This window comes from Trichoderma asperellum, chromosome 3 (assembly GCF_020647865.1).
Source record: "Trichoderma asperellum chromosome 3, complete sequence".
Classification (NCBI taxonomy): Eukaryota; Fungi; Ascomycota; class Sordariomycetes; order Hypocreales; family Hypocreaceae; genus Trichoderma; species Trichoderma asperellum.
The window spans coordinates 2,221,793-2,237,199 of NC_089417.1; the positions used below are offsets into that span (position 1 = coordinate 2,221,793).

The 15,407-nt window shown below is 49.9% G+C and overlaps 6 protein-coding genes across 7 annotated transcripts; 3 read left to right on the plus strand and 3 right to left on the minus strand.

Annotated features, from left to right (window-relative positions):
* Positions 1-363: 363 nt before the first annotated feature.
* On the plus strand, positions 364-1,710 carry TrAFT101_005298 (uncharacterized protein; the record flags this gene model as incomplete). Its single annotated transcript, XM_066127432.1, has 3 exons — positions 364-453; positions 519-636; positions 1,478-1,710. The coding sequence occupies 3 exons, from the start codon at positions 364-366 to the stop codon at positions 1,708-1,710; spliced, it is 441 nt and encodes a 146-aa protein (XP_065983543.1).
* Positions 1,711-2,799: 1,089 nt separating this feature from the next.
* On the plus strand, positions 2,800-4,925 carry TrAFT101_005299 (uncharacterized protein). Of its 2 annotated transcripts, XM_024903700.2 has the most exons (4): positions 2,800-3,326; positions 3,461-3,692; positions 3,837-4,405; positions 4,482-4,925. In XM_024903700.2, the coding sequence occupies exons 1-4, from the start codon at positions 3,144-3,146 to the stop codon at positions 4,569-4,571; spliced, it is 1,074 nt and encodes a 357-aa protein (XP_024757499.1). In that variant the 5' UTR covers positions 2,800-3,143; the 3' UTR covers positions 4,572-4,925. The 2 variants fall into 2 exon arrangements, with proteins under 2 accessions (XP_024757499.1, XP_065983544.1); XM_066127433.1 differs by having other exon boundaries at positions 2,800-3,692.
* A 1,841-nt stretch (positions 4,926-6,766) lies between these two features.
* TrAFT101_005300 (uncharacterized protein) lies at positions 6,767-8,366 on the plus strand. Its single transcript, XM_024908723.2, has one exon. The coding sequence runs from the start codon at positions 7,175-7,177 to the stop codon at positions 8,147-8,149; it is 975 nt and encodes a 324-aa protein (XP_024757497.2). The 5' UTR covers positions 6,767-7,174; the 3' UTR covers positions 8,150-8,366.
* Positions 8,367-8,673: 307 nt separating this feature from the next.
* Positions 8,674-10,465, minus strand: TrAFT101_005301 (uncharacterized protein). The gene is made up of 4 exons (XM_066127434.1): positions 10,398-10,465; positions 10,200-10,308; positions 9,363-10,139; positions 8,674-9,306 (listed from the first exon to the last, which is right to left on the minus strand). The coding sequence occupies exons 3-4, from the start codon at positions 10,123-10,125 to the stop codon at positions 9,098-9,100; spliced, it is 972 nt and encodes a 323-aa protein (XP_065983545.1). The 5' UTR covers positions 10,126-10,139; positions 10,200-10,308; positions 10,398-10,465; the 3' UTR covers positions 8,674-9,097.
* A 1,927-nt stretch (positions 10,466-12,392) lies between these two features.
* Positions 12,393-13,443, minus strand: TrAFT101_005302 (uncharacterized protein; the record flags this gene model as incomplete). Its single annotated transcript, XM_024904346.2, has 2 exons — positions 12,393-13,212; positions 13,268-13,443. The coding sequence occupies 2 exons, from the start codon at positions 13,441-13,443 to the stop codon at positions 12,393-12,395; spliced, it is 996 nt and encodes a 331-aa protein (XP_024757495.2).
* A 526-nt stretch (positions 13,444-13,969) lies between these two features.
* Positions 13,970-14,836, minus strand: TrAFT101_005303 (uncharacterized protein; the record flags this gene model as incomplete). Its single annotated transcript, XM_066127435.1, has 1 exon — positions 13,970-14,836. One exon carries the CDS (start codon positions 14,834-14,836, stop codon positions 13,970-13,972), a length of 867 nt encoding a protein of 288 aa, XP_065983546.1.
* Positions 14,837-15,407: the final 571 nt, after the last annotated feature.

Consider the following 15,407-nt stretch of genomic DNA (forward strand, 5'->3'; position numbering starts at 1 on the left):
GCCATCGGAAACTTGTTCAGGGTTTCTCCATACTCGTACATCTACGAAGCAGTATGGCATGTACTGCTGCAGGCTGACGGCGGTTGTGGCATTTTAACCGGCGCAGCGCTTTGTGCAGCATCTTGTGCAGCGGCACGTATAGCTTGTGCAGCGGCTGATGTCGTATCTGATGCAGCATGGCCCAGGTGTGAAACTCAGCTCCAGAATATCTCGACTTTGCGGTATGCTGGCAGGGCATGACTAACCATAGCCCATACGAAGCACGAAGTACAAGCACAGAGCACAGCAAGCGGGACGCAGAAACCCTCTCTAGGGCTTGAAGTGCTCTAACAATCCCACCAATATCTAACGTATGAGTCGACGATGATTTCTAAATCCAACAAAGCAGAAAGAGACAAACGCGAGGAGGGCTTGAAAGCTTGCGATGTGCTCCTGCACATCACCAAAGCGCAAGTTTGAAGACACAGCTCGATCAGGCCATCGAACTAGGAAGGAAAACCCTAACATCCATAATTCAGCTTGAAAAGCAGGATTGGCTGTATCGAAACACGGCTAGCAAGGCAGCGATTAATACTGCTACCTCTTCCTCGAGGCGGGCCGTGCAGGCTGTAGGAAACTTCAATATTAGCCAAGCGAGTCTGTACTTTGTAAGCAGGATAATGACCATGGCTTGCCCTCAGCAGTAGAATGTTCTACGTTACCTATCCGTTCATTGGTCAACCATGGGAGGAGAGGAGGAGACCGAACAGTAGAGCGGCAAAAAATTCCCTCGAATGGAGAAATGGTCATTCTCCTCGTTATACTACTCCATGCAGTGACCAGCAGCAGAGCTTTATCCTTTTCGCAGTCCACACAAAGAATTTGACCAGCGTTACGTCTTCTAGGCTGAGCATACACAATGAATGAGACTCTAGAAAGAAAGAGAGAGAGAGAGAAGGAAAAGGCGAAAAGGAAAAGAGGCCAGCAAAGAGGAGAAAAGAATCGTTTGAGACGGCTTTTCGACAGCCTTGCGCGTGGTTGGCCATTGACTCATCCTGCAGCTGGTTATGTCGTGACTTGCCAGCCTGTTCTAAGAGCCTCAATTTGACCTCCTCCCCTTCACAATTACACCACTCTATGACAACTCAGGCTTGACTTGGCTGGACAACAAGGTAACTACTGGTCACGTCGGCGTCAGATTGTCATATTCTTCTATTGATATTTGCGGCCAAGTTCTTACATCCTGTGTCTCACAGTGAGCATTTTACACATAATACGGTTGCTAGGGGTTCCCGTTGAGCAAAAAAAGCCCTTCTAAGCATAGCCCGAAGGAGGTGCACGCTCCATTCCGTGTCTTATTCCTTCATGTCAGTGACGGACACATAATGGTGAATATGGAGCAACTCCACGTTCATTTCGGCCACGCCGCTCCTTGTCTCACGACGATGCACTCTCACAAGGCGGATCTGACGTGATTTGATGTGAGATGTGGCACAAGTCTCGGTCAAGCTTGCCGGTCAAGGGCGCCTCAACATTGCCAGCGAAGCGCCATCTCGCCTTGCCAACAGTGGGCTGGCTGATCGGAGAGATTTGGTTGAGCCGTCAGGCCGACGCATTAGCCTGTCTCACTTCACGGCCGCCAGCCTGAACGTCAACCAAATATGTATGATCAAGCAGGGAGCAACCCAGCGGTCAACAGAGGCAACACGGACCTCCGTCGTCCACAGATGAGATGTAGCCACGGCGCTTAGAAGCCTTTGTGAAGCCACGAATCCTGGCCTAGAGCGACAACGAAACAAGGGTGAAGGTGGCCCAATTTTAGGACCCAGAGTCCGTGCGGAAAGATTGAGAAGATTTCAAAGAAGAAAGAGAAGGAAGGGGGAGGGGGAAAAAGGTCAACAATGAGAAGACTGCAACGTCTCAAAGAAAGAAATTGGCTGCAGCGGCAGTAGCCGCAAAAAGAGCGGTAGCGGTATCTGGATTGGGACGGATGGGCCTTTTGGTTGATGTCCACTTCATCAGTTTAGCTATCCGGGCTCTAAACTCTCGGCCCTCCAGCCATTGCCTTTAGCCCTCCCAACGGGTCGCTATCATCCACCCCCCTCCACTCGACTCTGATCGCCGATGGCACAGCACCTATACCAACACCTGGGCATGGCAACCACGAGCGACTATGACAAAATACGGCCATGGCTATATATGGATACTGATGCGTGGGAAGTCACGTTCGCCAAGAATTCGTCTTTGATACGTTCAGGCAGAATAGGACACGGGCTCCGCCTGGTGGTGGCTCACTACGACCAGCGAGCACCGTCTCCAGCCAACACTCTAAGATCTGGCCATCCCACGCATGCTGTCATTACCCTCTGCTCTCTCTCTCTATATGTCACTCTCGTCTTCCCACGCAAGTCAGCAGTTGGAATCCCCGCAATTATGTCATGCGTCGTGGATGTCTTCGTCCTCTCCCTGGACCCTGACCACTCCGAGGCCGTTCTTTGGACCCTCAATGCCTTTTTTTTCCCAGTGCGTAATTTGCATTCTCTCTCGTACCTGTGTCCCATCTTTCTGTGTTCAGTGCCCAAGACATTTGAGAGACCCCCCCGGGTCCCCACTGCAGCATACTACTACTAGTATTCGACTTTTACTTTTGCCCGTCCCACACCTGGACCGCAGGTCTTTTGCTCAGCCTAGGGTTTCGACTCTGCCTGCTATATCGGTGTATGCTCGTATGAGTGAGTGCTCCGTACCACGCCGCGTGCAAATGGTGTTTGGCAATCATGCCCCCAAGAAACACACGACACACCGGCATCGAGCCCCAGCAAGGCCCCCCCCCCCCCCCCTTGATGCCTAACCTGGGCTTCTGTCTTGGTCGTTTGGTGAGCTCCGGAACTAGCCCCGGCCCAGGTAGCACGTCTCCGGCAGGGCTTTGGAGGTTGGATCTTCACAATGTTACCGATTTACTACAAAACTGTCCCATGCTGCTGCTTTTGCGTTCCTTTCGCCCCCCCTCTTGAACCCTGAGGGCATCCCTTGCCACTGCTCTATGCTTCACGCTCAGCTCCCAATTGATGACCCTGTCAACGGTTACGGCCTTTCCTGAAGTCGCCGTCTCCTCCGTCACCGCCGTTCGCCTCCGGTTCTTCTATCCGTAGCCCGATAACAAGATGAGCGCCGCATCCCGCAAGTCTCGCATAGCTACGAGTGTGGCGAGAGTTATGTACACCAATGCAGTCTATTTCCCTAGCAGCAGAATATATCAAGGTGATTCGCCGGGAATGCTCAATTACAGCTGCATCAACCACGTGTATTATGCTTATGCCAGCGTGACGGCGGACGGCAATGTGTTTGTGAGTTTTGATCAAGTCCTGGGGACCACACATATGGCAAAATGGCTTCTTTTCCTGTACAATGGTTCGGAAAAGTTGAGAATATTTCACCTGCATGATGTTGCTCGGCTGCTGACTTGTGACGTGTGGCCCAGCTCGGCGATGAGTGGGCCGATGCAAGAGCGCCAGTGGATGGTGTTCAGGGTGGCTTGGGATCCTTGATGCATCTCAAGCAGAGGCACCCTCACCTGCAGGTGGTCTTATCTATAGGTGGCAGCACTGCATCAGAGGTATTTCCCATTGTTGCATCAAGCACTCTCCTCAGAGACAACTTTGCCCGGTCTGCCCTCGGCCTCGTGGAAGCATCCGGGCTTGATGGCATCGACAGTAAGTACGAACGGAAAAGAGGGAAACGAACAAAGGGGAGAGGGAGAGGGGGGTAGAGAGATGAAGCACGGATATCAAGTTCACACACACGCACAACCCGCCACGTACAAGAGTCTTTAGCTAATTATTCGCCTGCCTGAATAGTTGCCTGGGAGTTCCCATCCCAAGCCAAACATGGCCACGACTTCCTGGCCTTGCTGGCAGCAGTGCGGATACATATGCCTGAAGATCGCTTCATTCTAACCGCTGTCCTCCCGGCGGCAAAGGAGGTTCTCCAGCTCATCGATCTCAGCACAGCGGCCGAGTACCTTGACTACATCAACCTTGTGGCATATGACTTCTTCGGCACGTGGACGTCCAAGACTGGTCATCACGCACAGCTATATACTATGAACAAGGACGAACCGTCGGCATCGACCGGCGTGGCCTATGTCATGTCCCAAGGGTTCCCTCCGAAGAGTATCCTGCTCGGGATTCCGACCTACGGACGAAGCTTCCTTAAGGCCAATGGACCGGGGCAGGACTTTAACGGTGTTGGTGGCCAAGATGGCACATTCGAATACGGCGAATTACCACGAAAGGGATGCAAAGAGATTGTGGATAGGCGCTATATTGCGGCCCAATGTGTCGGTGGTGATGGGGGGTTTGTCACGTACGACAACCCCGAGACGGTCAAGGTTAAGGCGGAATTTTGCAAGCAAAAGGGATTAGGGGTTTGTGGAGCTCAAATTTATCCAATCTCTGTGAGACACAAGTTGGTTGCTAACTATCAAATTTTTAATATTGCAGGGGCTTTTTTACTGGAACGGACCGGCTGACTCTCGAGATCAAGCAAGAAGTCTGATTGCGGCTGGTTTCCGCGCTCTACACACCTCGTGAGGCGCAGAGTGTCGGTATGACGTCTCTATCTCTTCTCGTTCTCTATTTTGTTTTGTGCCTGTGTGGCACAAATAGAATTCTCATTACGCATACGCCTTTCGACTCGCCTTACCGCTACTACATACTAGTGCCAGCAGATGGCATCAATGGGAGGGGTGGCTTGGCTCGTACATACAAGCGGTGCGGTTGCATGACTCGGACGTCGTCGCAGGAAGGAGTTCCGAATTTCATCTCCAGCTGTGGCTCCATAACGTGGTAACGAATGTTCTTTTTGTTCTTTTTCTTCTTCTACTTTTCTTATTTTGGGAGGAGGGAAACGGATTGCTTTGGCAAAGCGGGAGGGGATAAGGGGGGAAAGAAAATAGAAGGAGATGCGCGGGTTCCACTGGTGCGCAACGGAAAACAAGTATCTTATGATGATATCCCATTATAGACTTCAAATAGACGGGAGCAGGCGTTGTTGCTTTTTTTTTTCTTCTTCCTTCTTCTGGTTACGGTATACAATCTCTCTCTCTTTCTGTCTCTCGCTCTCTCCACGCGCCACTTGGCAGCATCTAAGCTTGACGATGCCCTCCACTATTTGACGGGCTAGTTGGCCACGAGGCCCCATCACTGTCCATAGCGTCATTATCGTGGCTCTACACGTCCGAGAGGAAGGAGGATTTTTGTGGCACCAAGCCGATGGGAAAACGTCACTCAGCAGTGGTACGTTTCAAATCCGAATGCGCCCAACTGGGCCAACTGGGGTAAGAAAGCGTTCTGGGTCTGCAATTAGAAATTTGGAGCCTCTTCTCCCCTCTTTTTTTTTTTCGTGTGTGTGCGTGTCGTGGAGCTTCTCACAGGCTTGCAACAAGACAAGTAAAAACTGGGTCTAACGAGTTATGGCTGTCGTTTTGACTGGCTCCGTTTCTTTTTGGGTCTTTTTTGGCAGCTGGACAGAGAAAGGCAGCCCATGGTCGGTGACGCTTTGGTTGAAATCGGATGCACACGAGCGGAGCGAGGGCCGCCGAGTTCGGGCTTTTTGGGCAACGGGACGATGTGCTGTGTTGGGAGATTTGGTGAGATACAGAGAGATTGGAAGACGATGATGTCTTGTTCATGGAGGTGTTTTTTTCGCTCCCTGTGATGCTTGCTTGCAGTGTAAAACTTGAGAAGAAGGGCGGCGAGAATGAGAAGCACTCTCTCGCTACAAGAAGGATTGAACTTTGTCCTCCTTCTATTTTCCCTTTTTGGAGGCACTGCGTTAGTAACGGTCGTATTAACACATGCGTGCTAAAAACTCGGCTGCATTTTTTTTTTCTTCATTGTCGTTTGTAAGAGTTACTGTGGCATGTACATATGCATGTAGTTAGTTTAGTGCCCATATGCACTGCTTACTACCTGTCACTTCGGACTAATGCCGCTTCGCCTTCGTGTTGGCTGAGCGTCAATGCTTGGGGCCAGAAGCAGGTCAACTCTATTGCTATTTTCTGCCTCGAGTCCTGCACGCTCGGCGAGCTCCGTGCATAGACTCGATGACTTTTTTTGGGGCTCAGGCGGGTGATGCTATTTTAAAGAATGGCTACTGCTACTAGTAACAGAAAAAAAAAAAATAGGCTGGAAGAAAAGTAAACGAGAAAGGAGCTAATATACAAGTAGGTACTACTAGTAGATATTCTGTTTGCACCTGGGTTAAGCTCCCGATGATACAGTACTGAGGGATATAAAGAAAAGCATGTATCTCGTATGATGGATAAGCAGTAAGCAAAGAGCAAAAGCTACCGCCTCAGAACTTGCTCCGAATCCTGCCCGAAGACGTGGCTTTCTCAAGAGCCTTCTCGATAGGGTTTGTGGATTGGGAGCTTTAGCATCTTGCGCCCCATATAAAAAATAATAATAATAAATAAAAAATAAAATAAACCGCCTACCAGGTCTTTATGACATATATGATGCTTGCATGCATGAGCCTCACGTGGCGATAAGAGATAGATAGGTCGCACATACATACATACATACATACATACATGTCTCAGATGGAGGCGTGGAAGTCGCCGAATCGCAGGTACCGACAGAGATGATGTGCGCAAGATGCGGAATCGTGATGAATCATAATCGTATCGCAGCCCCAGCTTTTTTTGGGGAATGCAGCTGCAGCTTTGGAAGCTCTTGACGGCAGTGGCTTTTTTTTTTTTTTTTTTTTGGTTGAAACGGAGCTGAGAACGGGGGGCGTGGAAACCGAAGTAAGAGCTCTATTAGCAGTAACTGCTAGTACGGAGCATAAAAGTAGGTACCTTCTACCTAGTATAACGGTGACGCATCCGGCAGCCGCTTCAGCCTTAAGAATCGCAGAATAAGGCAAAACCACAGCAAGGAAAAGGCAAAACCATAAGCCAAAAAAGAGTTCCAACCACAGGCTCAGCTCAGTGCCCAGGCTGACGGGGATTTTGGGGGTGAAAATTAAACGAGAGCCACGTACTTTTTTTGTCTTTCTCTCTCTTTTCTTCACCTTGCATCATCCTTCACTCTTTTTTTTTTTCCAAAGATGCGCCTCATGCGGCCTCGTCCGTCCGCTCTTACATGTCGTCGTTGCCGTTGAGAACAGAAGACACCGAGAGCACATCACCATGTCCAGCCCAGGCAGGGAGGTGCCTGCAGCAGCAGCAGCGTCACCTCCGGCAGTCAACGATGCGACAAGCTTGGCTGCGTCGCCGTCGCCCTCGATAGCTTCGCATCGGCAGCAGCAGCACCCGCAGTTTCAGCCTCACAGCCCGCATCAGCAGACGGCCGCGCCCGACGCAGCAGCATCATCAACAGCTGCCCTGTCGGGACAAGATCAACAGCAGCAGCATCACTACGACCTCGGCCACAGCCACCACAACAGCAACGACAACGTTGACGCGTCCTCGTCGTCCGACCACCTGCCCCCCTTCGAGCCCATCTTCACCCTCCTGACAAACACCACCACAAACACCACCGTCCACCCGCGCGTCCACTACCTCTTCAGCGACGACGACGCCTCCGCCGTCCTCACCGCCCCGCAGACCGACCCTTCGCACCGCGCCCTCATCGTCGACCTCGCCCCGCCGGCCAACCCCAGCGGTAAATGGACCGTCTCCTGGGCGTCCAGCCTGACGCCGGACTTTGCCGTCACGGCGTCGCAGCTCTCCCTGCAGCAGCACGGCAGCGGCAACGGCAATAACGACGGCGACGAGGGCGAGAACAACGAAGGCGCTTCAACGTCTGTGATGCTCCGCGTCGAGGGCGTTGAGCGAGAAGGCGTCCCTGTCGATACAAAGCCCACCGGTGCAGCAAACCTCCGCAGCTCCTCGAGCAGCGGCGGCTCCGGCGGCAGCATTGTCGGCCGTGAAAACGTGGACCAGCTGACGGAGGAGTTTAAGCGCCGCATGGGCGTGTTGAAGAAGGTCGTCGATGAAGGCGAGAGGAGACGAGAGACTTTGAATAGGCTGAATGAAGAGATGGCCACGACGCACCCTGATGGGAGGGACGATAACACGACGACGACGACAACAACAACAACTGCTGCTGCGGCTGCGGCTGTGGAAGATGATACCAATGCGGGAGGGAGAGAGCCGCAGTAAAGTCGGGGTGGGAACGAGACCAACCAAGGGAAGGGGTTTCAATGAATTTGTTCTCTCTTTCCTAATTAAACCATGGGATTTTTGCTGTTTTTCATTTATTTGGATACTACCCTCCTAGCGATATCAAGCTACCATGAGATGGACGAACCAACAAATGTCACCCAATTTTTTTCATCACACTTTAGCCCTCCTTCACCACGCCAGAACACACAAGGCATATTGGAAAGCATTGTTTGGCGCACGGTCACATCTACATCACAGGCTTAGATTTGCTCTCTTGCCTCTCTATTTAATCAGGAATCTTCTCCCTTTTGCTTTTTCTTATCAACGTTTGGGCCAATTTTATGAAGGATGAATTCTCCTCTCCTTAGATCCCGTAGCGAATTGATTACAAGATTCGACAATAATACCACTATTGCTATTTACTGCTCGTGCACTGCGTGTCTTGATCAAACCTGTGTCGAGTCAAAAGAATGAGAAAGAATGAGAATATTTTAATTAAAATTTGATATTAAAAAAAAAGTCTTTCTGCTGAGCGCCTCAAATGCTAAACTCCAAAATATTCTTCCCAAAACCAGCAACCAAAAAAAGCATTGGCGGAAAAAAAAAAGTAACTGTAAAGGCGTCTAAACACAATCAATCCAACCAGCCATCCCCTGTGCTTCGAGAAACATAAGAAAACTCAGAGCTCGTTCCCGTTCAACGACCACCGGAATGTCATAGCCCTTGTGTGGTGCCCAAATCCAAAGGCGTAAACAAAAGAAATATGGGCACAAGGTCCTGCCACATGTCGGTAGTTACTTTTATACAATGTCTTCAACAAAAACGGAGTCAAAACGTGTGTGTGTGCGTGTGTGTGTGCGCGTGCCCCTTTTATACCTCTTCTCTCCCGCTCTCTCACTCATCCTTCGTTCAGGCTCGTCTCCACTATCTCGTCAGATACAGCCATTACTGTGGTACAGCAGGCAAGTGGAGTCGTCCCTTTGCTATCCGGCCAAACTGTTGGGCAATCTCATCCTCTGAGGGCATACGAGCCACAAGACGAGCAGCCGGTACAGCAACCTCCTCGAGCAGAGATCGCTTCTTGTTGTTGTTCGTTCCCTTGACAACGAGGAAGTAAACGACGACAATAATGACAACGATGACAATAATGGCAACTATAAAGATTAGCCCATGCTCTCAAGCCTCACAGCCGGATACATAATAGACTTACCAACAATACCAAGGCAAATCCACTTCTTCTTCCTGGTGGCTCGGGCAGTAGTGACAGCCACTGCGATTTCCTCATTACCCTTGTCGAGATTCTCGACAATCTCCTCACCCTTCTGCTCAATCTGTACAACAGCAGCGTCTTGCTGGACGACCAGGGTATCGAGATCCTGCATGAGCTGGAACAGCTCTGTCATCTGCTGCTCAATCTTCAGCAGCTCCTTGTGTCGGTCCTGGACTGCGCTCAGTGCAGCTCGGGCACGGCCCTGGCGGTCGCTTTGCATCAGAGCTTGGCTGAAAATCTGACCGTTGCCGGTGTCGTCAACCGCGGCTTGGACCTCTTCATCTGAAGCATCGGGGCGAACAATACGGTACTGGCGACCCATCTGCTGCTTGACGGCGGCCTGGAACTCGGATTCGACAGTCTGGTATTTGGTAATGACGGCCTTGACCTCTCGATCGACTCGGTCCACATGGCCACTGTTCATGGCGCTTCGGCCCTCGGGCTTAGATTTGACAGTACGGACACGCTCAGCGAGAGAGCGGTAAGTAGCCATGGTCTCGGTTGTCAGGGCGTCCAGCTGACGGTTGGACTGGCTCGACGAGGAGCTGTCAACATCGCTGAGGACTCGGGATTGGAGCACCTTGATCTGTTCCAGGCTGCTCTCGACTTGGCGGACACTGTTGCTGATATCACGGCACTCGTTACGGATCGCATTGGGGTCTTCGCGGGCCATTGAGCCAGCATGTTGCGTTAGAGGAGCCATCTCGACTGCTGAGGCTGTAAGTGTACGGTTAGCCTCCGCATGATGGGCTGAGGGATGCATATTATCAGTCATACCTCCAGTTGGGGCGTAACCACGGCCACCAGCGCCATAGGGGGTATTGTTATAGCTTGGGGGCTGTCGTAATTGTCCCGTTGGTCGTACGGGTTTTGATTCCCACTGTATCTAAAGAGAGACCGAATGTCAGTCACTGGAATGTGGGTTCGAGGGGCAAAGTATGCAGAGCCCAAGCCGGATAATTGCGATATACTAACCCGTACTGTTTTGACATTGTTAGCAGGCTATTCGGAAAATCATATAATGAAGCGTAATTGGAAACGTGCAAGAGCGTGTATGCAGAAATGGAAATATGAAGAAGAGAAGATTGGATAAACACCAGAGCGCAGCAGATGCTTTTCTTTGACTTCTGGGACGCTGGTGTTGAAACGGCAGCCGTAGGAGACTCGGGGTGAAACACTTACGCTCATGGTGGATTCGGTTAGGAGAAATCCAGGGATATCAGAGGCTGGCGAAACGCTGTAAGCTGCAAAGCTTGGCTAGCAACCGACGGTTGTTTCTCTCTGTTCAAAAAACTTGAGACAAAAAAAAGGGAGTCAAACACAAGCAACAAGAAAGCAATGGCCTCACTGCCTTTGGTTAAGAATTGTGTAAATGGCAGAAACAACTTTGCTGTTCAACGTTGGAGGAGAATAAAATGGCCCAGGAGCAGAAGAGGCCCAAGCCGGGTTTCCAGACAAGGGTTATAGAGGAAAGCGAGAAGGGGGCAGCTGCACAATAGTGGAGCCGCGACCAGGGAAGGAGCGGCCCTACGAGACTTGGCTTCGTGTGGCGGTACAGGTACGCGCAGTAGCGTAGCGTGTACCAGTGTGCAGCGTGTGGCAGCCGGAAACGTGCTGAGGGGGGGAGGCCGCAAATTAGCGAGATACGTGTACTTGGTACCGGTACAAGCGCCCACGCCGTGGCGCCTAGTCTAATCAAATGGAAGGCACTGCAATAATAACCATCACGAGCGTAATTTTGCAGAGGCCGCTAAATAAGGAGATCAACAGACAGGCGAAATCACAGGCAGAGCGCAATAATTGGCCTTGTAATTGTGTTTATTCAATAGCCCGGAGCTCTTATTCGCGTTAACTGTAGCGCATAAAACGTGCTACTATTACCTGTGGTCGGTAATAGTAGGGCACACGATGATCCTTCAAGTTTGGTCGTTCCTAAACGAAGGAATTGGGGCAAGGCATTTTTGCCTTTTGCTTTGCGCTGCGTCAGATGGTCTCGACAACCAACGACCCTGATTGGATCAGCGTCTTCAGCACAGCATCAGACTAGTGGAACAACGGCCGGTGGCGCACATTGATTTGCCCTGGTCTAGAGGCCGGGGTGGCATCGGGGACCCTGCTAGGATGTGGGTGAGTCGCAGAGATTGCACTACGGGGTATCAGCTGTAGCGCCTGGAAACGGGGACGAACAGCTCCGTGCCACCACCAAAGTTGGTGTCTTGTCTGGTTTTTATTTTCCTTGGTCACAATTGCGGCGCCTGTTTTGAGCTAGGCCGCTGGAAAAGGGCCTTGCGTGGCGATCAAACAATTCAACCGTCATGTACGGAATACAGAAGCCGAGCAGCGAAGCAGCCATTGGGGGCCCAGACGGCAAGCTGACAATGGCGCCGCAGCTCACCATGCGCCACTACACACGTAGCAGCTTTTCGTAATGGAGTCCGACCTGCGGTCAGCATTTGTACTGGCGTCTAAAAAAAGATCGCCTAAGAATATATATGCTTGTACATGGTACTAGCTTGTTGGGCAACCATTCTCAGCACCGCCTCCATCAAGCTCAGAGGATTGACGCAGATGCCCAACGACGGATCTGGATAAACATCGACAGCTGCGTGACCCTTCCGATTAGCCGGGAATGCAGATGCAGAGCAACATCTCCAAACAGAAGAGGATTTTTATATATGCGGGATAACTTGCCGTGAGCGATCCCATTTGAATCAACGTGAACCAACATGCATGGCGAAGGAAGCGAGCGAACTGGCAAGCTTCAATAGCGTTGCAAGGCATCGATCCTAGCACCACCAGCTCAATAACATAGCGTTGACAAAGCAATTTCAAAATTAGAACTCTATACTTGAAGCTTTAGGCAATAATATCGGCGTCTGTCTTGTGATTCATGCTACGCAATGAATTCCTAGTAGCTGATTCTGAACTGCTAATTCTATTCTACCCCATCTCTTCAGAATTACTATTCTTTCACAAAACTGCATAAGCAGAAACATAGCTGACACTCGAGTCACTGGGCCACACAACTTCACTACTACGGTTATACTTCACAACTCTGAAGCGGCTCTTTTTCTCATCATCGACCTCCTCAGCATAGAGCTCAAGAGCAGCCATGGCAATTCCAATTGGATGTCTCCCGCACACTGTGTTTCCCGTGCGTCTGAGATTATCGACAAAGGCATCGTGACTGCCGCTCTTGACGGCATCCATCGCTGCTTCATCGACCAGCTGGATTGTTTCATAAATGGGCGGTCCCGATGGCCTTGGGCCATATTTATGTAAACTTTTCAGTCTGTCGATATCTCCATCAACGGTGTAAACGGCATAGCCAAACCGTGATCCCCAGTGGCAAAAATCTGAGCTAATGATGAAGGCATTTTCTTCATCCTTGAGATAGGATAGGAGCACTCGACCGGTGTTCTTCTCATCCGCTCGGCTAGTACTTCCGACAATAATGGGAACCACCTGAGGAAAGTTTTCTGGTGTTTTGAAGGTCTGTTCACATCGTTTGTAGAGCAATGGCAGATGCATTTCTAGAGAATGCTCTGCGACATCGTTCTCAGTGGGCATATCAGCCATCTCACCGGCTTCTTTGATGCGTTGGATAGTATCTCTGTCCACTGTAAAATCACCAAATGGCGTAGCATATTTTGAAAATGTCGTGACTCTGCAGCCCGGGAAGCCTATAGTATGAGATGGCCCAAGGATGAAAACTCTCTTTGCTTTGCTAAGATCGAGACAGCTGTAAGCCCACGCAGCATTTTCTCCTGAGTAGTCATATCCTGCGTGTCTTTATTCGTTTCATTAGTAAGAAGCGGGATTCAGGGTATATCCATGTCACTCACGGCGCAATGATGATTCGAGCCCCTGGTATAGGCAGTGAAGAGCCATCGACAGTCTCAGGTACCTTGGCAAAAAAGCCGTTGAGTTGTGGCACCAACTTGTCTAAATCGCCTTCATACCACGAGCCCGCTTTTTCAGCTCGTCTTGTGTCTGTATATGCATATCTATCCGTTTCCATTTTCTCGATATTCGGAGATTACTTGTGCTTTTACAATATGCTGTTGGTTCGTCTGAGCTATTGGAAGTAGGTCATCGATGATCCCCGCCTTTGCGATGCGGGGTCGCAGCCATAGTGGGCAGGAGAGCCACTTCGTAATACCTACCTACATGTTGCCGGTAGCTTACCACCCTTGCGTCGTGGAAGTTAAAACTGGAAACATGTCAATTCCTTGGATACATCCCCCACATCATTTGCTCCGTGGGCAAAGCTAAATTCATCGCATTGCATGAATATGAAGATTCTCGATGAGTTGAGCTATATCAAACTGATGCTCATTATGTGCGCGGAATTAGGTATTCAAGATAATGTGAATATGTACTACCTAGGTAAGTATGCAAACTTGCCTGCTTACATTTATCCATCCTCTATGGTTTCTTTTCTTGTTGGAGACACGCATTTCGATAAAACCAGTCTCTATGAGGTAGTAGAACAATATCGAACTACCTAATATTATGTGATAACGAGTCATCATATAATAACTCCCTTAGTAATCTACCCACGCACCAGGCATTACAGCCTCTTTTTTTTTCTCGATTAATCTCCAAAACTGGCACGCCATATACTCAAACTCTGGGGCCCATTTCAACTTCCAGTCGCTGGGACTTGGTCCAATCTCCAGATCTATTATTCGAAACGGTACCCAGTATTGCTCACCGCGCATATTGGTATTAGTTGTGCGACTCACTTTCGGTAGCGGCTCTCCCTTCCTCATGGGATGCCGCAACATCGTTCGTGAGTCCTGGATTGCATCGACATCAAAAGCACCTTTCGTACTATTCTCATTGTCATGAAGAATTAGCACCTCCCGCTTCCCATATTCCAGTAAATCGACTCCAGCATTTTCCAACAGGACAAGCCATTTCTCAAGACAGCCCTTGAAGTACGCATCCCAGCGATTGACAGATATGTCGGGACAGACGTAGCAAAGCACTCCCCCAATAACGGACATAAGCGGAGTGCCTCTCCAAGCTGTCACTTCATACACATCCCATGGCACAACCGTCTCTATGCAGGTAAGGTCGTCAAGAGTAACAACACGGGCGACCTTGGTCACAAGATCTCCCCAATCGTTCGAATATGTACGTAGCCACACGTATGGCTTCATGCAGGTGTTCAGTCTCTCTGAATATCGACATCCAAGTGCCAAAGCTGCAGAATGCACCAGGGAGACCTTCTCACAGGTTGATTGTGCAACGATATTCTGAGTAATAGTTCTGTCTTTCGAGAGAAGACTCTCCAGAGTTCGGCAACGAATAACATTAAACGCTCCAAGTCGGACAGCTTCAAGGCGATCTCTCAAGGGTCGCAGATGATATTTTGGCATAAACAAGTTCCTGAAATTGAATACCATTTTGTCATCAGGTGCGAACGCTCTAATGAAATCCAAGGGCCTTTCTGCGGGCAGGGAATCAGGTTCTTGGAGATACGAAGCAAATAGTTCGGCTATCAGTTGGACATTCTTCTCTGGTCGGGTGTTGCTTATAGACAGCATTCCATCTGCTATAATCTCAATAGGTGATATACTATTCTGGTATCAGCCATACGCTTGAGGGAAATCAAGGAGGCATACTGACGTATTTCCTGAGGTATAATCCAGTAATGGCTGGAGGCCAAGTTTAAGTAATAATTGGCATATTTCATACTGTTTACTTGATGCTGCGTACTAAATATGGTGAGTTTATTGTCAAATAATAGGAAATGGATCATACAAACATATAGTAATGAATCGCCGTCAGCATCACAGTCGAATGGTGATGCGTGTCTGCTGCTGAACATTTGCCGGACACCAACTATATCCCCACACCTAATCTTTCTGATTATCTCAGAGTCATCCGGGATTACGTTATATACACGATAGCTATATGTCCAGCCTGAAATAGCTGGCGCGGATATAAATTCGTAAACTCTTGTCGATAGCCAGC

Bases quoted from the DNA above. Each gene is read 5' to 3' on its own strand.
- TrAFT101_005300 (XM_024908723.2), top strand. From the start codon at position 7,175: ATGTCCAGCCCAGGCAGGGAGGTGCCTGCAGCAGCAGCAGCGTCACCT.
- TrAFT101_005301 (XM_066127434.1), bottom strand. From the start codon at position 10,125: ATGGCTCCTCTAACGCAACATGCTGGCTCAATGGCCCGCGAAGACCCC. The intron at 9,307-9,362 runs GTAAGTCTATTA...TAATCTTTATAG, and splicing joins GATTTGCCTTGGTATTGTTG to TTGCCATTATTGTCATCGTT.
- TrAFT101_005299 (XM_024903700.2), top strand. From the start codon at position 3,144: ATGAGCGCCGCATCCCGCAAGTCTCGCATAGCTACGAGTGTGGCGAGA. The intron at 3,693-3,836 runs GTAAGTACGAAC...CTGCCTGAATAG, and splicing joins CGGGCTTGATGGCATCGACA to TTGCCTGGGAGTTCCCATCC. The intron at 4,406-4,481 runs GTTTGTGGAGCT...TTAATATTGCAG, and splicing joins GCAAGCAAAAGGGATTAGGG to GGGCTTTTTTACTGGAACGG.